The following is an 18896-nucleotide window of genomic DNA, read 5'->3' on the forward strand; positions in this document are numbered from 1 at the left end:
GGACGACGCCGAAAGAATTACTGAGGCAAAGATCCCCTTGCTTCTTGAGCGCTACATTTCGATAGACAGAGGGCTTCTTCAGGTGCGAAACAAATGTTGAGTCGTTTCGCTAACAAACTTTAGCAAAGACTATCGGCATGTACCGCGAAGAACGACAATCGCATTTCTTCGCGAAATCATTGATGTTACTGAGATTGCCACATTGTAAATCGCATCGTCTCAGCAATCTAAGTTACCAGCCTAAAATGAAGGAATTGACGTTAACGCTGCTCTGCCAGATCATCAGAAGGACCATCTACTAAGTCTCGTGAATGAATTTGCGAACTGTTTTTCAACGTCATCCAAAGTACGGCACACGTCCATCACAGAGCACCGCATTATTACGGAGTAGTCCGAACGTTCTGTTTGTCAGCATTCTTACAGAGTGTCTCCAGTGGAAAGGAAAGCGATCAAGCATCAGGTGAAAGAGATCCTCCCAGACGACGTGATCCAGCCGTCCACAAGCCCGTGGGCCTCACCTGTAGTGTTAGTCAAAGAAACACAACACACTACTTTGATGTGTAGATTACAGAAAGTTTAACCAGGTCGTCAAGTGCGATGTTTATCCATTGCCACGCATCGACGACGCCTTGAATCATCTACAAAATGCCAAGTTATTTTCTTCGTTGGATCTTACACGAGGGTATTGGCAAATCGAAGTTGATAAACAAGATCGTGAAAAAACATCATTTGTGACACCTGACGGGCTTTATCACTTCAAAGTTCTCCTCTTCGATCTATGTTCCGTACCTGCCGCCTTTCAGCGGATGATGGATACCGTGCTTGATGAACTCAAATGGCAAACCTGCCTCGTGTACTTGGACGACGTCGTCGTGTTCTCGAGCGCATTTCACGAACATCTCGCATGACTTGAGAGTGTTCTCGCTGCGATCCGTACCGCCGGCTTCACCATCAAGCCTGAAAAATGCTACTTCGGGTTCCAAGAGGTCAAATTTCTTGGCCATCGTTAGTCCTACAGGCGTCCGACCAGACCCCGACAATTTAGCTGCCGTCGCCGAGTTTTCACCACCCACGGACAAGAACGCTTTCCAACGCTTCCTAGGTTTGTGCGCGTATTATAGACGCTTCGTCGAGGGATTCTCCAGAATTTCTGAGCCTCTGCCACGGCTAACACGCGACGATGTGCCTTCATTTGGGCGGACGAGCAGTTGCAGTCATTCAATGAATTGCACAAGCGTTTGCAAGTGGCCCCAATACTTGCTCATTTCGACGAAGACGCTAACACTGAAGTTCATACTGACGCCAGGAATGCGGCTCTCAGCGCAGTTCTTGTGCAGTAGCAAGCTGGTGCGGAACGCGCCATTACTTATGCAAGCCACAGTCTCATCAAAGCTGAGAAAAACTAGTCAACCACTGAAAAAGAATGCTTAGCGGTTGTGTGGGCAGTTAGTAAATTCCGACCCTATTTGTACGGTAGACCCTTTGAAACTGTAAGCGAACAGCGCGCCCTGCGCTGGCTTTCCAACCTCAAGGATTCTTCAGGCAGACTAGTCCGTTGGAGCCTGCGCTTACATGAGTACGACATTACAGTGGTCAACCGATCCGGAAGGAGGAAGCACAGTGGCGCTGACTGTTTGTCGCGCGCACTATTCCCTATGACGTAATCGGACACTGACCATGACTTGCCATTTGTCGACGTTATCGATGCCATAAACATGGCTGAGTACCAGTGCGCTGACCCTGACCTGCTGCCGCTGATCGAGCAACTTCAAGGAGTTGAAGGTGTTTTACCCCACTCGCTCGTGCGCGGCTTATCATCGTACTATTTGCACAAAAACGTCCTTTACAAGAAAAAATGCGGAAGCGGTCCAAATACGTACCTCCATGTCGTGCCGTCGGCGCTGCGGCCAGACATTTTGCAAGGCTGCCATTATGAGCCACGCGCGAGACACCTGGAATTCGCTAAGACATTAGCAAGGATACAACAGAAGTATTACTGGGCCCGGCTTTCTTCTTCTGTGCAACGGTACGTGAAGACTTGCCGCGATTGTCAGTGCCGCAAGAAACCACCAGGTAAACCGGCTGGCTTGTGGAGAGTCCACCCTGTGGACTCTCCACAAGCCCCGTTTTAACAAATAGGAATGGATCTACTTGGATCATTCCCAGTGACCTCTTCACGCAACAGATGGATAGTCGTCGCTACCGACTACTTAACCCGGTACGCCGAAACCGCAGCTATTCCGCAAGCAAACTTGTATGAAGTGGCCAAGTTATTTGTACGCCCGATCGTCCTACGACATGATGCACCGTCTATTCTCATCATCGACCGCGGTACACCCTTTACAGCCGAACTTATGCAGGACATTCTTCATCTGACGCAAACTCTCGCCGCAAGAGCACTGCGTATCACCCTCAAACGAGTGGATTAACGGAACGACAGAACAGAACGCTGGCTGATATGCTCTCCATTTATGTCGACGTAGAGCACAAGACGTGGGACGAGATTTTACCCTATGTGACCTTCGCGTATAACACCGCTGTACAGTAGACTACACAGTTTACGCCGTTCGAACTTGGATATGGGCGCCACGTCACGTGAACACTTGACGCCGTGCTACCTCTGGCTGATAATAGCCCGACCAGCGAACACGTGGAAGAGTTTGTACAAAGAGTTGAAGAAGCACGCCAGCTTGCACGGCATCGTATCTGGAGCCAACAGCATACCGACACCTTTCGATACAACCAAGGTCGACGCGACGTCCATTACAATACCGGCGCCTGCGTGTGGGTGTGGACGCCTATCCGTTGCCGTGGACTCTCAGAAAAGTTGCTCCGCCAGTATTTTTGTCCCTACAAGGTTAGACGCCGCCTCAGTGACGTGACCTACGAAATCGTCCCCTGCAGTTCTGACTTCGATTCGCTCCGTCGTCGTCCTCGCGCTAAAGTTGTTCATGTAGTGCACATGAAACCCTACTGTGCACGTACGTGAAGGCCGAGATGCACCTGAGGAGCTCCATTTCTTGTCGTCGATGAAATAACCTTTTGACGGGACCGAGACGGTCGCTTTTCGCATGGGGGGCAATTGACACAGTGATGTGGGGCTCCAGGACCGCGGGACGGCGCGCGCAAAGGTCGGCGCCATGACAGATGATGAAATGCGTAAACTGCACGCTCTCCTTCTGGCCCGCCATTAAAGAGACGCACATGTTTTGTAAGCCTCCGTCTTCAATCTACTTTACAATATGTACTTTTTGCTTGAATCGGTGAAGGTTTTCTTTATTGCGATAGCAATTATATGGACACTCCAGGCACACTTTTGCCGTCGCCATGATATTCTGAACAAAATCCAAGGGCGATCACACCGTTGCCACGTGTCGTATGCTGTATGTGGAGTGGAACAGCCGACGACCTCGGCTCAGTCTGGGGCTCACGAAATACGAAAGTGGAGAGCAAACGCACCGTCTTCCGTCGCGCTAAACGCCGTTGGTGGGGCGGGGGGAGGGGGGGGGGGCGTTACGGACATAAAAGGGGGTGAGGGCGCTGCTTCTCGCTATCTCCCGATTAGTGAGGCAGTTGTGTGACATTTCGCTCCGTTTGGAATGTGCGGCGCGAGACAGATTGTTCGCGCCAGCCACGCTACTCACAGCGTTCTCTTCCTCATATAAACCTTGTACCTATATAATCATAGTACAAAGTATTGACTCGCGAAATGGAATCTTTTTTTCGCTGGGACGACGCCGTGAAAAATCCCGACCCACTAGAGGCTAACGACTTAGCTGTAAATAAAACGTTGAGTTGACTGTGACAAAAGACGAACTAAGCGAAAGAAACGCAACACTGGCTGATATCAGCCGAGTTTTTCTTTACCTATACTCGAAAAACTTATTTCATCAAAAAAAAGTGCGCTTGTTGTACTATTGGTGCAGGGCAGGAGACAAGGGAGGAGCGTGTGTTCACCTAGCTTTTACGTGGCTTCCCTAAGTTTGTAGGTTTTGCGAGGTTATGCTAGGTTTTGGTAAGCTTTTGGTAGGCGTAAGTCGTTTCTAGGTTTTCCGAAATTATTGTAGGCTTGGCTAAGTTGTTTCTAGGTTTTGCAAGGTTTTGTGAGGTTATACTAGGTATTGCTAAGTTGTCTCGGCGGGCTTGGCGCTAGAATTTTTGAGCAGTCGTAGGTCTGGATTGCTTTGTCAATGACGTGGAGCGCTCGGGCGCCGACTCCCTCGTTCCCTGTAATGAAACTCAGGATCCTCGACTAGGCGTCGCCTCTTCTCAGCCACAGCTTCGGCGCGCTGTTCCTGATCAGCTCGGCGGCGAAGCGTCGCTTCTCACGTGCCAGCGGCACTCTTCATGGTAAGCCACTTCTATGGGTGTCCGAACTTTCTTCGGTTTTTCCATGGTAGCAGCACGTACGCACGGGGTAGAGAAGGCAAGAGGTGTGTCACCGCGCCGGCTGTTCCGAGCTTTTTCTCGTCTGTGACGTCACCACTCCTTCCTACGCGCGTGGGGTGCTAAAAGGTTACGTGGCTCGGTGCTCTCGTAGGGGGTTGCTAGGCAACGAGAGGCGGCGAGCAGCTAGGCTGAGTTTTCTGGCAACGCTCCATGGCGGAACTAATAGGTTAAACAGCTCTACTGCTAAAAATGCCAGGAACACCAGCTGTCTATTTCCTTGGGCGATGTGCACAACCTCTGTGTTGCCTCAGACGTCTTGTATGCTAATGCAAGGACTAGCCGTTAAGGTATTGCCACTCCGAGTAGACGCTTTAGGACTGCGTCACAATTGACTACCAATATAACACTGTCAACACAGCTTAGCACACTTAACGCATGCGGCATGAATAATACTCGCACAATAGTGCCAAAGCATAACACGGGCAACGTTCGTACCTTGCAGAGGTGCATGTCTAGGAATTTTTAACACTGCCCTTTCTAAAACTTGAACTTCACCGCAATACACACCTGCTTAATTCAACGGGCAACAATATAAAAAATCAATTATCAAGAAAATTTCAAGAATCTTTAATTAGCAGTGGCAAGAGGTTACTTCCTTCTAATACCATACGCATTTACAGCACTTGTACTAACTTCGCTGCTGCTTTATAGCAGTGTTTGGTTTGGACAAAGACACTGCTTTTACGCAGCCATAATCGCCGACTAAGTGCCATAAATGCGCATATTTTTAGAAAGAAGTACCCTCTGAACATTGCTTACAAAACCTTGTCGAAAGTAGGTCAATGTCATGGAATATAATTTTTAGAACGTGCTGTCTATTGAGTTACGCTGGTGTGCCGCGACGAAGCTCACAGATTGCCTAACGGGCAATGTACAAACTTCATGGGCATGTCCCAAGCGCTCTGGACTGGCGCAGTAAGAAATCGAGGTTTACAGCATTGGGCACTCATAGTGCCCTTTGTCACGTAGCGTATCAACTTACTTTCTACAGGTGCTGTGTTCTCGTGTTGGTCATCGCCGCCTTCATTCGGAACCCAATCCGTGGCAATTCTAAAAAAAGGCGAAAATGTAAAATCAGATGAGTTCAGCCTAACTAGGATTATTCGCGCTGAAATTAATTACCTCTAAATAACACCCCTTAAGGCTAATGACGCAAAAGGAAGCCTAACAAAGATTATTTATGGTAAATTTACTTGAGCGTAATAATGGTAAACGTGGGTAAATAAGAATAGTAAGGCTAATAAAATACCTCATGTTGAGCAATTAGCATAATCCAGGGTAATTATGGCTAAATTAATTACGCTAATCAGGGTTATTTAAGGGTACTTAATACACCACATTTCCATTGATGAGGACTAAATTGGTTCGGGCTAATCGGTATAACTTACCGGTAAGTAAGATGGCTTTTGCCTAACTAGGATTATTTACTATTACAATGGTTAAGTCCGATCAAGTAACATAAGGTTAATGAAGTATATTTATATTACATTGCTTAACCCTAATTCAAATTATTTACGATTACAAGAAGTTCACTCAGTAAGCATAATTACATGCAAATATGTTCAACAATTAGGTGATTGCAGCAGGTCACCTTAATACTTGCAGCACATCACGCACTTCCTCAGCACAGTGAGCCGCGGTGTGCCAAACTCGGCCACTCAGTCAGTCATTATTCGTATGCATGCAAGATGGGCGATTGGAAATTATACGCGTCATCGCGTTAATAATACGCGTTAATAATACTTAATTACGCGTTATCTGACAATTCCCACTGCTAGGAAGTTGCTGCAGTAATTTTGTAGACAAGTTTCTTGTCAAACATCACCAGCAATATTCCTTGATGACCTTCTCGTTAACCTTGATAATACTCATGAAGCTGGTCTATATTTTTAGCCTAAATTACAGTTTTTGATACACTTCCTCATCACCGCTTACATTTGAAATTATCCGGATTAAACTTAGACTCTCACGTAGTGAAATGGATAAAGCATTCCTAAATAATCATTGCCAGTTCGGCCTTGTCAATTACCACTCATCCACACCGGTTGTTAGTTCAGGCAAAACCCTTCCTTCTCCTCAGCTGCCAGTCTTGAGGCCACTTCTTTTCTAATATACAATGTTCCGCTGAATTTACTGCATGATTTACTGCACTATGACTAACATTTGTGTTCAAACATCTTTCCAGAATTACCCTAATAACGTATAACACTAGCGCAAGCCTTGGCAAGTGACCTTGAAACCTAAACGATGAAACCTTGTTTCCTTTTTACGCCGCCGTAACCCCATTCTCTCTTCCTACAAGATAGCAGACGACCTAGTTGGATCACCTTTAACGTATATGCACTTAGGCATATCTTGTCTCGCAACCCTTCCTGGAATACGCATGTGACTAACGTATTTGCATGAGCAGACGTGATCTTAGGGTTCATGAAATGCCACTTTCGTCATGCTCCCCAACACGTCCAACTACTCATGTTGCAAATTATTTGCAGGCCTCAACTCGAATACGCCACCGCTACCTAAAATCTTAAACAAACACAAAATGTCAATGCATTGGAATTAGAAAGAATCATGCGACTAGCTTCATTCATTTTTAGTACTTATATGACATCATGGTTTCTTCGTTAAAAGCAGAATGTGATTTGACAGCTCATGTCCTTTGTCGCCCCATTATATATATATATATATATATATATATATATATATATATATATATATATATATATATATATATATATATATATATATATATATATATATATTATTGCGAAGCCAACTCATTCCGAGAGATTTATTCTGCGTGGAGAAGACGACGAAGAAGAAGGGTCGCCCTGGTGCGCACGTGCATAATTGTGGCGTACAGACCGAACTCACAGATTTCCGTGATACTGATACACTAGGCATAAAGTGCACTGAGAAAGAAGCCAACAAAGAAGATAAAGTGATTCAGTACTTCAATAGGCACCTAAAATTTGAAGGTAAGCGATATTAAGTCAGGTTTCCGCGGCAAAAGAACAAATTGCGAGAGTTCATTAGACAGCTACAGGAGGACGAATGTATTCTCCGGCGTTATCACAGAGCCATTAGAGATTACTGAAGTAGTGGAGTGGCACAAGTAGCCAACAGTGGCGTAGCCAGAAATTTTGTTTGGGGGGAGAGGGAGGGGGTCTCACGTTGCAGCTTGGCCTCCTCATTATAGAGTTTGTCGAGTGACGCAATATATGAGTAATAACTGCATTGTCATTGCCAAAGATGCTGCAAACGAATGTTTGAACGCTACGCACTGCCAAGACAAGTAAAATATGTCATTTTTCATAAAAGAATACGCTCGTATGCCCCAAAATTTGTGTCCGAAATGATTGATATCAACGTTTCCATGTTTTTTGTGCATTTAACAAGTAACGAAAATATCACACGAACATTAGAACTACATCAATTCGAAACCAGGAAAACAGTCTATTCCGCTGATATGAAAAATGTAGAGGCCATGAAATGAACAAGTTGAGGACAAATGTTTTAATGAAACTTTGTCAGTCAAGAACCTTGTTTACATTATGTACATATGCAACGACTAGTGAAAATTTTCAGTGTTGCTGTCATTTGTTCCGATGTATTACTCAAGAGCAGATGTCACCGGTCGTGCATTTTGAGTAATGGTACCGAAATTATAGTCGCAACAGAGAGCACACATAAAAAGCAGGAGTACTGCACAATATACCAGGGTGAGTCAAATGAAATTGAGCCGATGCGAATATATGACAAACGGGGGAATTTATTTAAAAGTAGTTTCCATGAGCATTTAGACATTTGTCCGACTGACTAACGAGTCGGGTGAGTCCAGTCTCATAAAAGACCTTGGGTTGCTGCTTCAAAACGTTTGTAACTGTCTTTTTCACGTCATCGTCCGACACAAATCTGGTTCCCTTGAGCAGTTTTTTCAATTGCCCCAAAATGAGGAAGTCGCAAGGCGACAGGTCTGGGTTGTATGGCGGATGTTGCAGCGATTTCCACTTGAACTTTGCCAGTTTTGTATTAACCACATCAGCGACGTGGGCATGGACATTGTCATGGAGCAACATGACCCCATCCGTCAATTTTCCACGTCGTTTGTTGTTGATTGCGACACGCAGCCGATCCGGTGTTTCCTGATATCAGAAACGATTGATAGTCTCTGCAGGTTTAGCAAAGTATATCAGCAATGACCCCTGAAGATCGAAAAAGAGTCAAGAACACCTTTCCGGCGTAAATGACGGCCTGTGCTTTCTATAGGGATGGTCAATTTGAATGTTTCCACTGTACGCTTTGTCATCGTGTTTCCGGCTTGGAATAGCGGCACCATGATTCGTTCCGGGTCACAACTGCAGGCAAGAAGTCGTCACCCTCATTGTGATACCGGATCAGATAAGTCAAGGCAGCGCCGAACTTCTCCGTTGGCCACGGTGGCCACATTTCGATGGGGGCGAAATGCGAAAACACCCGTGTACTTAGATTTAGGTGCACGTTAAAGAACCCCTGGTGGTCAAAATTTCCGGAGTCCTCCACTACGGCGTGCCTCATAATCAGAAAATGGTTTTGGCACGTAAAACCCAATAATGTAATTTTTTAACTCAAAATCTTGGGCATCTATTGCACACACAAGAGCCGATAACCGAGGTGTTAATGAATTATGGTGTGAAGCGAACCGTGTCTGATGTTCACATGCTCCTCCAGTTCATCGAATCTTATCCTCCGTTCTTGTCTAAGCAGCTCCTCAACCTTTGCAAATGCGCTGGGGGTGATTGCACGGTGGCTTTGGCGCAGTCTTGGATTATCTTTGCAACTTTCACGTCCTTCATTGAGCCGTTTCCGCCAACGCTTCACAGTGGCCAATGAAAGGCAACGTTCAACGTACAGGGAAGTCACACGGCGACTAGATTATTTTTGGGAAACACCTTCAGCTGTCAAAACCTCATGACACCACGATGTTCTACTTTCGGAGCATCCATTATGTAACGCAACCATGTTCAACCCAGTGGATGAGCGCATTAAAGAACATTTATCCTCACACCTGTGTGTCACTTTTGTAAATGAGAGACGCCTGTGTGCTACGCCCATGCCTTGCAGATAACGAACCGAACCATAATTGCCCGGGGTCGCACTCGTTGTCGCACGTTAGAAATGCGAAGATACTGACAAGTGTACTTGTACTTATCGAGCGACACGTTTCATCGCCTAACAAATGTTATCGCACAGCGCAGAACGCGCCTGCATGTAGCGGAAGTTTCTGGAATGCTATCGATGGTTCCATCCGCTCTCTGTGACAGAACCTTCTGTAATATGATTGCATGTGTGCGCGACGCAAATAATATAGAACCTTGTGAAAGACACGCAGGTCCTAGCAATTACTCTGGAACATTCGACGACTGATGTATAAAAGCCGACTCGCTTGACCCGCTGATCAGATTTTCAACGATCGCCAACCGTGCTCGCCGCTATCGTTGGGCTATAAGTGTAGCCTGTTTTCGTGGGCACAGGTTCGCCCAATAAAAGTTAGTTTTGTGTTTCACAGTATTTGCTACTGTGTTCTTCAACGTCACCACTACGTGACATCTGGTGGAGGTGCTTTTCGTTCATGTACCGGACGCACCCGACAAGCCGTGGTCCAAGCCCGGACCGCAAAGAGACCACCAACGTAGTCCCCGAGCATCGAGCAAGCAACCGTCTTCAACAGCTCCGGAGCATGAACTTCTACCTGAGAAGACCAAGATTGTGGCCAAGGCAACCCCAATGGCAGCCCCAGCGTCCCTCATCGTCCTGCAGCGCCCAAGGGAGCCTGCGAATTTCCGTGGTTCAACATTCGAGGACCAGGAAACCTGGCTTTAGACGTATGAAAGGGTCGCTGCATTTAACAGCCGGAACAGTGACGACAAACTGCGACACGTCTTCTTCGCATTGGAAGACGCTGCCAGGACGTGGTTCGAGAACCGAGAAGCCACCTTAACGACCTGGGACCTTTTCCGAAGCGGCTTCCTGCAGACATTCACAAACGTTGTACGCCGAGAACGAGCCCTAGCACTACTAGAAACCCGAGTGCAGCTGCCTAATGAGAACACTGCGATTTCTACAGAAGGAATGAGCCGCCTCTTCCGCCACGCCGACCCGGAAACGTCCGAGGAAAAGAAAGTCCGCCTACTGATGCGTGATGTGAAGGAGGAACTTTCCGCCGGAATGGTACGGAGCCCACCGAAGACCGTCGACAAGTTTCTTCGCGAGGCCACCAGCCCCGAGAAGAGACTGGAAATGCGGAACCAGCAATTCAACCATCGTACTAACTCGACAAACTACGCCGGAGTTCAGTCACTGGCCACAGACGACCTGCGCGAGACTATCCAAGCGGTCGTGCGGGAGGAGCTACAAAAGCTGTTCCCTTCATCACAGCCTCAAGTGGCTTCAATTACCGGCGCCGCCCGTGAGGAGCTCCAACAACTACTCGGAGTAGCCCCTCAATCGCCGCAGCCCCAGGCGCAAGCGATGGCATACGCCGCTGTAGCCCGCCGTCACGAACCCCCTCCGTGCCCACGGCAGGGCCCTGTGACGGCACAGTGACGGCACCACCCTCGCCACCAGCACGCTAACCCATCACCCCACGCAGCATTCCAAGGAAGGCTGATGTTTGGTGCGCCCCTGACCACCGTCCGCTTTGCTATCACTGCGGAGAAGCCGGGCACATCTACCGTCGATGCCCATACCGGGAGATAGGTTTGCGAGGGTTTGCCGTTAACGCGCCGCGACCACAGATTAGCGAACGACCTCGCGATATCGCTGACTACCTCGCCACTGCTCAGGGAAACCCTCGACATGGGGCCGCTACCTGTCGCCGCATCGCCGACCATACACCGGCGCAGCCCGGGGCCGCTCTGCGAGCCCATATCCGGAAAACTAAAATCAGCAACAGATGGAGGTGCAGTTGCTGTTCGTCGAACTGACGAAGATCCTCGGCCGCCGTTGAAGACGACGAAGAGACCATCTCGACGACATAATAACGACACGCCGCCGTCCCGATGGAGTCAGGAAGCCAAGACTACACCGACAAATAATGACTTGACGACGCGGCGTTCCAACTTTCATTCAACACGACGCAGCCGTGATCCGACGCCAAGACCTAACTGCAACGCTAGACAAAGAACCACCGACCTCGACGTGCTTCTCGACGGCCAAGCACTCGCCACCTTAGTGGACACAGGGGCCGATTACTCCGTAATCAGTGGACACATCGCCCCCCAGTTGAAGAAAGTTAAAACTGCATGGGAAGGCCCTCACATTCGAACCGCTGGAGGACACCTCATTACGCCAACTGGAATCTGCGCGGCAAGAATTATCGTTCATGACCGGACTTGCCCTGCCACCTTCGTTATCCTCCATCAGTGTTCACGAGACGTCATTCTCGGCATCGCCTTCCTGAACCAACATGGTGCAATCATAGACCTGAAGTGAAAATTGATAATGCTGTCGGAAGATCAAGCGATACCGCCGGACAGCTCTCATAGCCACCACGCCTTGAATGTGCTCGAAGATAAAGTGAGCATCCCCTGCGCTCCAGCATTATTATTTCCGTCGGCACCGAAACACCCGCTGACGTAGAAGGCGTCATCGAGGGCGACCAACACCTACTGCTCGACCATGAGATTTGCGTTGCAAGAGGGATCGATCGACTCCACGGAGGGAAAGCGGAAATTATGCTAACCAACTTCAGTCAAGGGTTCAACACATCAAGGGCACGACAATTGCGTACATCGAGGAAATTGTGGAAACCAGCAATACCTTTGTCGTCTCGGATTCTGCCGCATCTACCTCGATGAGCATAGTATCCGAACCAGATTTCGACGTAAATCCAAATCTTCCTATGAGTAAGCAGCAACAGATCAGAAGTCTTCTCCGACGATACAAAGACTGCTTTTCGACGTAATCGAGGCTTCGACAAACACCAGTTGCAAAGCATCGCATAATAACCGAAGAGTGCGCTCGACCACTCAGCCAGAGCCCTTACCGAGTTTCGACGCGAGAACTTCAAGCTATTAGGCAACAAGTCAACGAAATGCTGCGCGACGACATCATCCAGCCGTCGAAAAGCCCGTGGGTATCTCCTGTAGTACTGGTGAAGAAAAACGGCGGAACCCTACACTTCTGCGTCGATTATCGTCGACTGAACAAGAGCATGAAGATGGATGGGTACTGTCTTCCACGGATAGACGACGCATTGGATCGGCTCTACAACGCTAAATACTACTCGTCGACGGACATCAAATCTGGCTACCCGCAAATAGAAGTCGATGAGAGAGATCGCGAAACGACATCCTTCATCATGCCACACGGCCTCTACGAGTTCAAGGTCATGCCATTCGGACTGTGCTCGGCGCCTGCAACGTTTCAGCACGTCATGGACATGGTGTTAGCAGGATTGAAGTGGCAGATGTGTCTTCTTTATTTGGATGACGTCGTTGTCTTCGCCAGAAGTTTCGACAGTCATCTTAGGCGGCTTGCGACAATATTAGAGGCCATCTAGTCATCAGGGCTCCCTCTGAAGCCGCAAAAGTGCCGCTTCGCTTACGATGAGCTTCTATCTCTAGGCCACGTCATCAGCAAATCTGGAGTACGCCCCGACCCTCAGAAGATAGCTGCCATCGCAAAGCTCCCGCAGCCAATCAACAGGAAGGCAGTGTGCAGATTCCTTGGCATGTGTGCCTACTATAGGCGCTTTGTCAAGGGCTTTTCACGCATCGCGGAGCCGCTAACACCTCTAACCAAATGTGATGTCGAGTTCAAGTGGGAGTAGCCGCAGGCCGACGCATTTCAAGAACTCAAACGACGCATGCAGTCGCCCCCGGTACTTGCACACTTCGATGAGGACGCCGATACCGAAATCCACACTGACGTCAGTAGCTTAGGCTTCGGTGCCGTTATAGTCCAGAGAAAAGGCGGACTTGAACGGGTGGAATCTTATGCTAGCCGGTCGCTGTCAAAAGCGGAAGGCAATTATCCTACGACTGAAAAGGAATGCCTCGCCATCATTTGGGCTACAGCAAAATTCCGCCTTTACCTCTATGGCAGGCCATTCAAAGTCGTCAGCGACCATCACGCGTTGTGTTGGCTAGCTAACTCAAAGGACCCTTCAGGACGGCTGGCGCGGTGGAGCCTCAGACTGCAAGAATATGACGTCACCGTAATATACAAGTCCGGAAGAAAACACTCTGACGCCGAGTGCTTATCACGCGCCCCCATCGATCCCCCGCCGCAAGACGACGACGCCTTCCTTGGAATAATAAGCGTGGAAGACTTCACTAAACAGCAACGAGGAGACCTGGAGATAAAAGGGCTCGTCGAGTATTTGCAAGGGAACACCGACGTTGTCCTTAGGGCATTCAAGCGAGGATTGTCTTCGTTCACGCTACAAAACAACCTGCTCGTGGAAAAGTTCTCCCCGTCCGCGCCAGCTACCTTCTTGTTGTACCGTCAGCCCTGCGTCCAGAAGTACTGGACGCCCTACACGACGATCCGACTGCTGGGCACCTCGGATTCTCCGGACGCTGTCGAGGATACAGGAAAGGTACTACTGGCCGCGTCTAACCACCGACCTCGCCCGTTACGTCAAGACATGCCGAGGCTGTCAGCGACGGAAGACACCACCGACAATGCCAGTAGCATTACTACAGCCGATCGAACCTCCTCGCCGACCATTCCAGCAGATTGGGATGGATTTGTTGGGGCCGTTTCCGACGCCAACATTCGGGAATAAGTGGATAGTCGTGGCGACGGACTATCTCACCCGCTTCGCTGAAACTTCGCTGCCGAAGTGGCGAAATTTTTCGTCGAGGACATCCTGCTGCGACATAGTGCCCCAGAAGTTCTCATGACCGACAGAGGAACGTCTTTTACAGCAGAGCTCACGCAAGCCATTTTGCAATACAGCCAGAGAAGCCACAGCAGGACACCTGCCTACGATACGCAAACGAATGGTCTCAAGGAGCGCCTGAACAAGACTCTCGCCGACATGCTAGCAATGTACGTCGACGTCGAGCACAAGACGTGGGACGTGGCCCTGCCGTATGTAACCTTCTATTACAACATAGCGGTGCAAGAAACAACAGAGATCACGCCGTTCAAGTTGCTTTACGGCAGGAACCCCACAACGACGCTCGACGCCATGCGGCCGCACGTCACTGACGAGGAGAATCTTGACCTCGGTACCTATCTCCAGCGCGCCGAAGAAGCCCGATAGCTCACCCGCCTACGGATCAAGAACCAGCAGCGTACTGACAGCCGACACTACGACCTACGACGACGCTTCGTGGAGTACCAGGCCTGCGACCGTGTTTGGGTGTGGACTGAGATACGCCGACGAGGACTCAGTGAGAAACTATTGCGACGCTATTTCGGACCCTACAAAGTCATCCGACGTATTGGCGCACTGGACTATGAGGTCGTGCCAGACGGCATTTCGCATTCACAGCGGCGCTGCGCACGATCTGAAGTGGTCCACGTGGTGCGTCTTAAAACATTTTACGGATGCTGACGAACTTTCCTTATGTTGTTGTTTTCTTTGCTACGAGTGCTTCTTTATTACTTTCGTTTGTTTGCAGCATCGGGTCGATGCTTTTTAAGAGGGGGGCATTGACACGTGTACTTGTCTTTATGGGGCGACACGTTTCACCGCCTAACAAATGTTATCGCACAGCGCAGGACGCTCCTGCATGTATCGGAAGTTTCTGGAATGTTATCGATGGTTCCATCCGCTGTCTGTGACCGAACCTTGTGTAATCTGATTGCATGTGTGCGTGACGCGAATAATGTAGAACTTTGTTGAAAACACAGCGATCACTCTGGAACATTCGACGACTTATCTATAAAAGCCGACGCGCTTGACCCGCTGATCAGATCTTCGACGATCGCCGACCGTGTTCGCCGCTATCGTTGTTCTTTAAGTGCAGCCTGTTTTAGTGGGCACAGGTTCGCCCAATAAAAGTTAGTTTTGTAGTTCACAGTATTTTACTGCGTTCTTCAACGTCACTACCAGGTGACAATACAATGGAATATACAAATGCGGATATACCACTTGATATAGGGCAAAAAAGTGTCTCTGGAAACAAAGTTCACTGCACATATACAAATAATCCCGCCACAAAATATTTAAATATTATACGTATAAGTCACCAAAAAGTCCATGTATCTAAGAAAAGTCACGGTGTATAATACTTCCAACAATGCAAATAAACTTGTTGGGCATTCACAGAACCCTAAGGCCTACCCCACTCCTTCCACTGCCCTGACGCGTCGCGCGCGAAGGAAAGCGGCATGCTTCCTCCCCGCTTTCTCCCTTGCGAACAAAAGACTGAGCCACCATCGTTGGCTCACCCATGCACCCCCCCCCCCCTTTTTCACTAGGCCACGAAGCATGCAGGGCGCGGTTACGATGCTATCGCCCTTGGGCTTCAAACGGAACATGAGGGCGATGACGACGGCAGCAATGCGCCTGGCGTCTCCCGCGGCTCATCAATTTGCGCAAACGAAGAAGTGTTGCGACTAGAGGACCGAAAACGTGGGATCCACTTTTCTAGCGGAGGAGTGAGGTGAACGTAAGGCTGGGTCCAATATTCAGGACGTTAGACAAACATGTCTATATTTACTAAGTACAAGAATATGCAAAGTCAAACAGAAAAATGCAAAGAAATACAGCGAAGTTGATGATAAAGTGGTAGTCACCGCTCGCTCCCATTGTCCGTAGCTCCTATTATGCCATCTGTGATCTTTGTTTAGTCACTTGCTCCCATTCGATGCCGGGGGGTCGATGACATCAGGTCCCACAAATCCGGAGGTCGGTCGCCCTTTTCGCCGACGCTAACGGTTCAATGAGAGGGTCATACTATACGTGTTATACCAAGCGGGTTATACCAAGCGGGTTATACTAAGCGAGTTATACTAAGCGTATCTCTGGCTTGGACACGTCAGTTTGTGCTGCTGTCAGCCGTATCATTGGTAATCGCTGAAACCTTTCATGAGCGAGACACTCCCCCGCTGGCCATGACTCATCCGTGTCGAGAACCATCCCGACGAAGCCGTCGGCCCTATCATCGCAATCGTGTGAGCCGTGACCGAGGGATGCCGCGGGGCGAATTGCCGATCACAACAGAAGCAACAAAATCAAATTTTCACCGTGAGACAATTCGCTGCGCCGCAACAATCTTTTTTTTTGGGGGGGGGGGGGCGGGGGCACCTAAATGAAAAAAATACACAAGGAAAGCATGTTAACCACAATCGAATGCCTACTTTGGGCACCTAATGCCGCTACCGCAGGAATGTTGAAGAAAAAGTCAGACGCTTGGTCCACAAAGAAATGTAGACATAGTGCTCGGTTTCCTACACCGGCGAGACAAGACTTTCCGGAAAGGTTGCGCTCAAGCGAACGCGTTGCGATCCGTCGAGCTCCCAGAGTGGTGGCGGCTAGCGACCATTGTTTCCTTTTCTCGTATGCTAGCCACATGGCGTCTAAAACTCTGACGGGCAAAAATCCATTCGTCGAGAGGAAAACGAACGCTAAAAGACATGTTTTTTCCGCAATTGAACCCACACAAAAGGAAGACACATAAAGACAACGCGCCGCCTGTGTTGTCTTTATGGGTCTTCCTTTTGTGTGCGTTCAACTGCGGCAAAAACATGTCGTTTAGCAAGCACCAGCTAGGCCAACAAGCAGTTCTGTTGCAAAAGCGAACGCGCACCGAAGTGCGCTGCGCGGAGGCGCACGCGCTCTGTCTGGCTGTGGCAGCCCGCGGGTAGCGAGAACAAGGAAATATAAGAGGCTCAATGCGTCCTCGCGAATAAAAGTCATAGTAGAAAAATAAAGAGCGTAGTTACCTTTGTTGGCTTTGGTGTTGGTGAAAAGAATTATATTTTTTTCCGTGACATGACAGCCCATAAGGAACGCCACATTGCTTCTTCTCATCTGGCTTCGCTGCGTGCTTTGTCAGCTTGTCTGATGGTGTGTTGATTTGGTTTGTCTCGCTGCATGTTCTGATGTACGACGTTAGAAACGTCAGTGCACCTTTAGTGCCAAATGTTTATAACAATATGAAACCCACAACATTCCGGAATTGAAAATCTAAAGTATGACTTTAGAAATGTCAATGCACATTTCACATCAAAAGCCTATGAAAAGTTACGGTACTGAAATTCATGCGCTCCGTAGATTTCACGGCCTCCGCGATATGACGCGACGAGAGCGCTTGCCATCAAAACGCCCTTGAAACTGTGTGTACGGATGGGGTTCCTTGGAGGGGGAAAGGGGCGTTATGTGGCTCCAGGTGCATGAGCGTTGCCGAGAAATCCAGGCCGAGTACACAATGTACGCGCTGAGATGTCTTTTCATGCGTGAAAAAGACATTCTAGACAAAATCCAGAATGATTTCCGGCGCCAGGGGTTGTTTTGGCCGGTGGTGCATGGCCAGCATGAAAAAAATTCCGGGGGGAGGGGGGACTGCAGCCCCATAAGCCCCCCCCCCCCCCTGGCTATGCCCCTGGTAGTCGAGGAACAACGTCAATCAATAACACAGTGCTAATACATGCTGCACCAGGCAGCAATAAGGGAATGTTGACAAACCACAAAGGCATGAACAGTATTTGCTGCAGCTTTATCGTCGACAAAGGGGTTTTCTTTAAACAATAACCCGGCAACAGGACCGAATCTCAATTGTAATCTGGTGCGTATGCTGATGAACTTCCGACATTATCGCATAGCAATGACAGCTGATCTAGAAAACATTTCTACAGATTTCAATACATCAAGAGGACAGGGACGCATTGCGGTAGCGATGGAAAAGTTGTAACATGGACAATGTCAAGAGTAACGTTTGGCACAGCTCTGAGTACTTTCTTACTTGCATCAACAGTGAAAAAGCACCTAAGCAAGTTCGAAGATAGATTTCCAGAAACAATCGAAACAGCCAGAAACAGCCAAAAAATTTTTTTAAAGAGTCAAAATACATCTTTCAAGAGGCGTTACTGAGACTGAGAAAGTTCAAGGCGAATGATCCTCGATTAGAGCGAACTATACTCATACAAGAGAAAAGCACGGGCATGGACTCCACCCAGATAAAGGTACTTGGCATCCCATGGAATTTCGAGGAAGATAAACTGCACTTTCTTTTTTTGACATAACAGACAGAGATATGTGCGGTCCAATTACGAAGAGACAGATGTTACGGCTAACAGCTCAAATATACGATCCGCTCGGTGTCTTGATTCCACAGTGACAGCTAAGCGACGAATATAAAACATGTGGAGGAAGCGGACATCTTGGGACGACTCACTGCCAGAAGATGAGACAGCGTCGTGGAGGAACTGGATTCCAGAGCCACGATGAATTGGAGGCTTCAGCCTACCTAGATGGTTTGATATTAAATAAGGCAGCCAGCCTGTTC

The 18896-nt window shown here is 48.6% G+C and overlaps 1 protein-coding gene across 5 annotated transcripts in view; it reads right to left on the reverse strand.

The window, feature by feature from the left end:
• LOC135905592 (phospholipid-transporting ATPase ABCA3-like) overlaps window positions 1–18896 on the reverse strand; it is a 226287-nt gene that overhangs the window by 81956 nt on the left and 125435 nt on the right. For all 5 annotated transcript variants that reach the window (XM_065436536.2, XM_065436534.2, XM_065436533.2 and 2 more), the window contains exon 15: window positions 5432–5499. In XM_065436536.2, coding sequence (XP_065292608.1) covers window positions 5432–5499 — 68 coding nt within the window. The remainder of the gene's footprint in view (window positions 1–5431; window positions 5500–18896) is intronic.

This window comes from Dermacentor albipictus, chromosome 1 (assembly GCF_038994185.2).
Source record: "Dermacentor albipictus isolate Rhodes 1998 colony chromosome 1, USDA_Dalb.pri_finalv2, whole genome shotgun sequence".
Lineage (NCBI taxonomy): Eukaryota > Metazoa > Arthropoda > Arachnida > Ixodida > Ixodidae > Dermacentor > Dermacentor albipictus.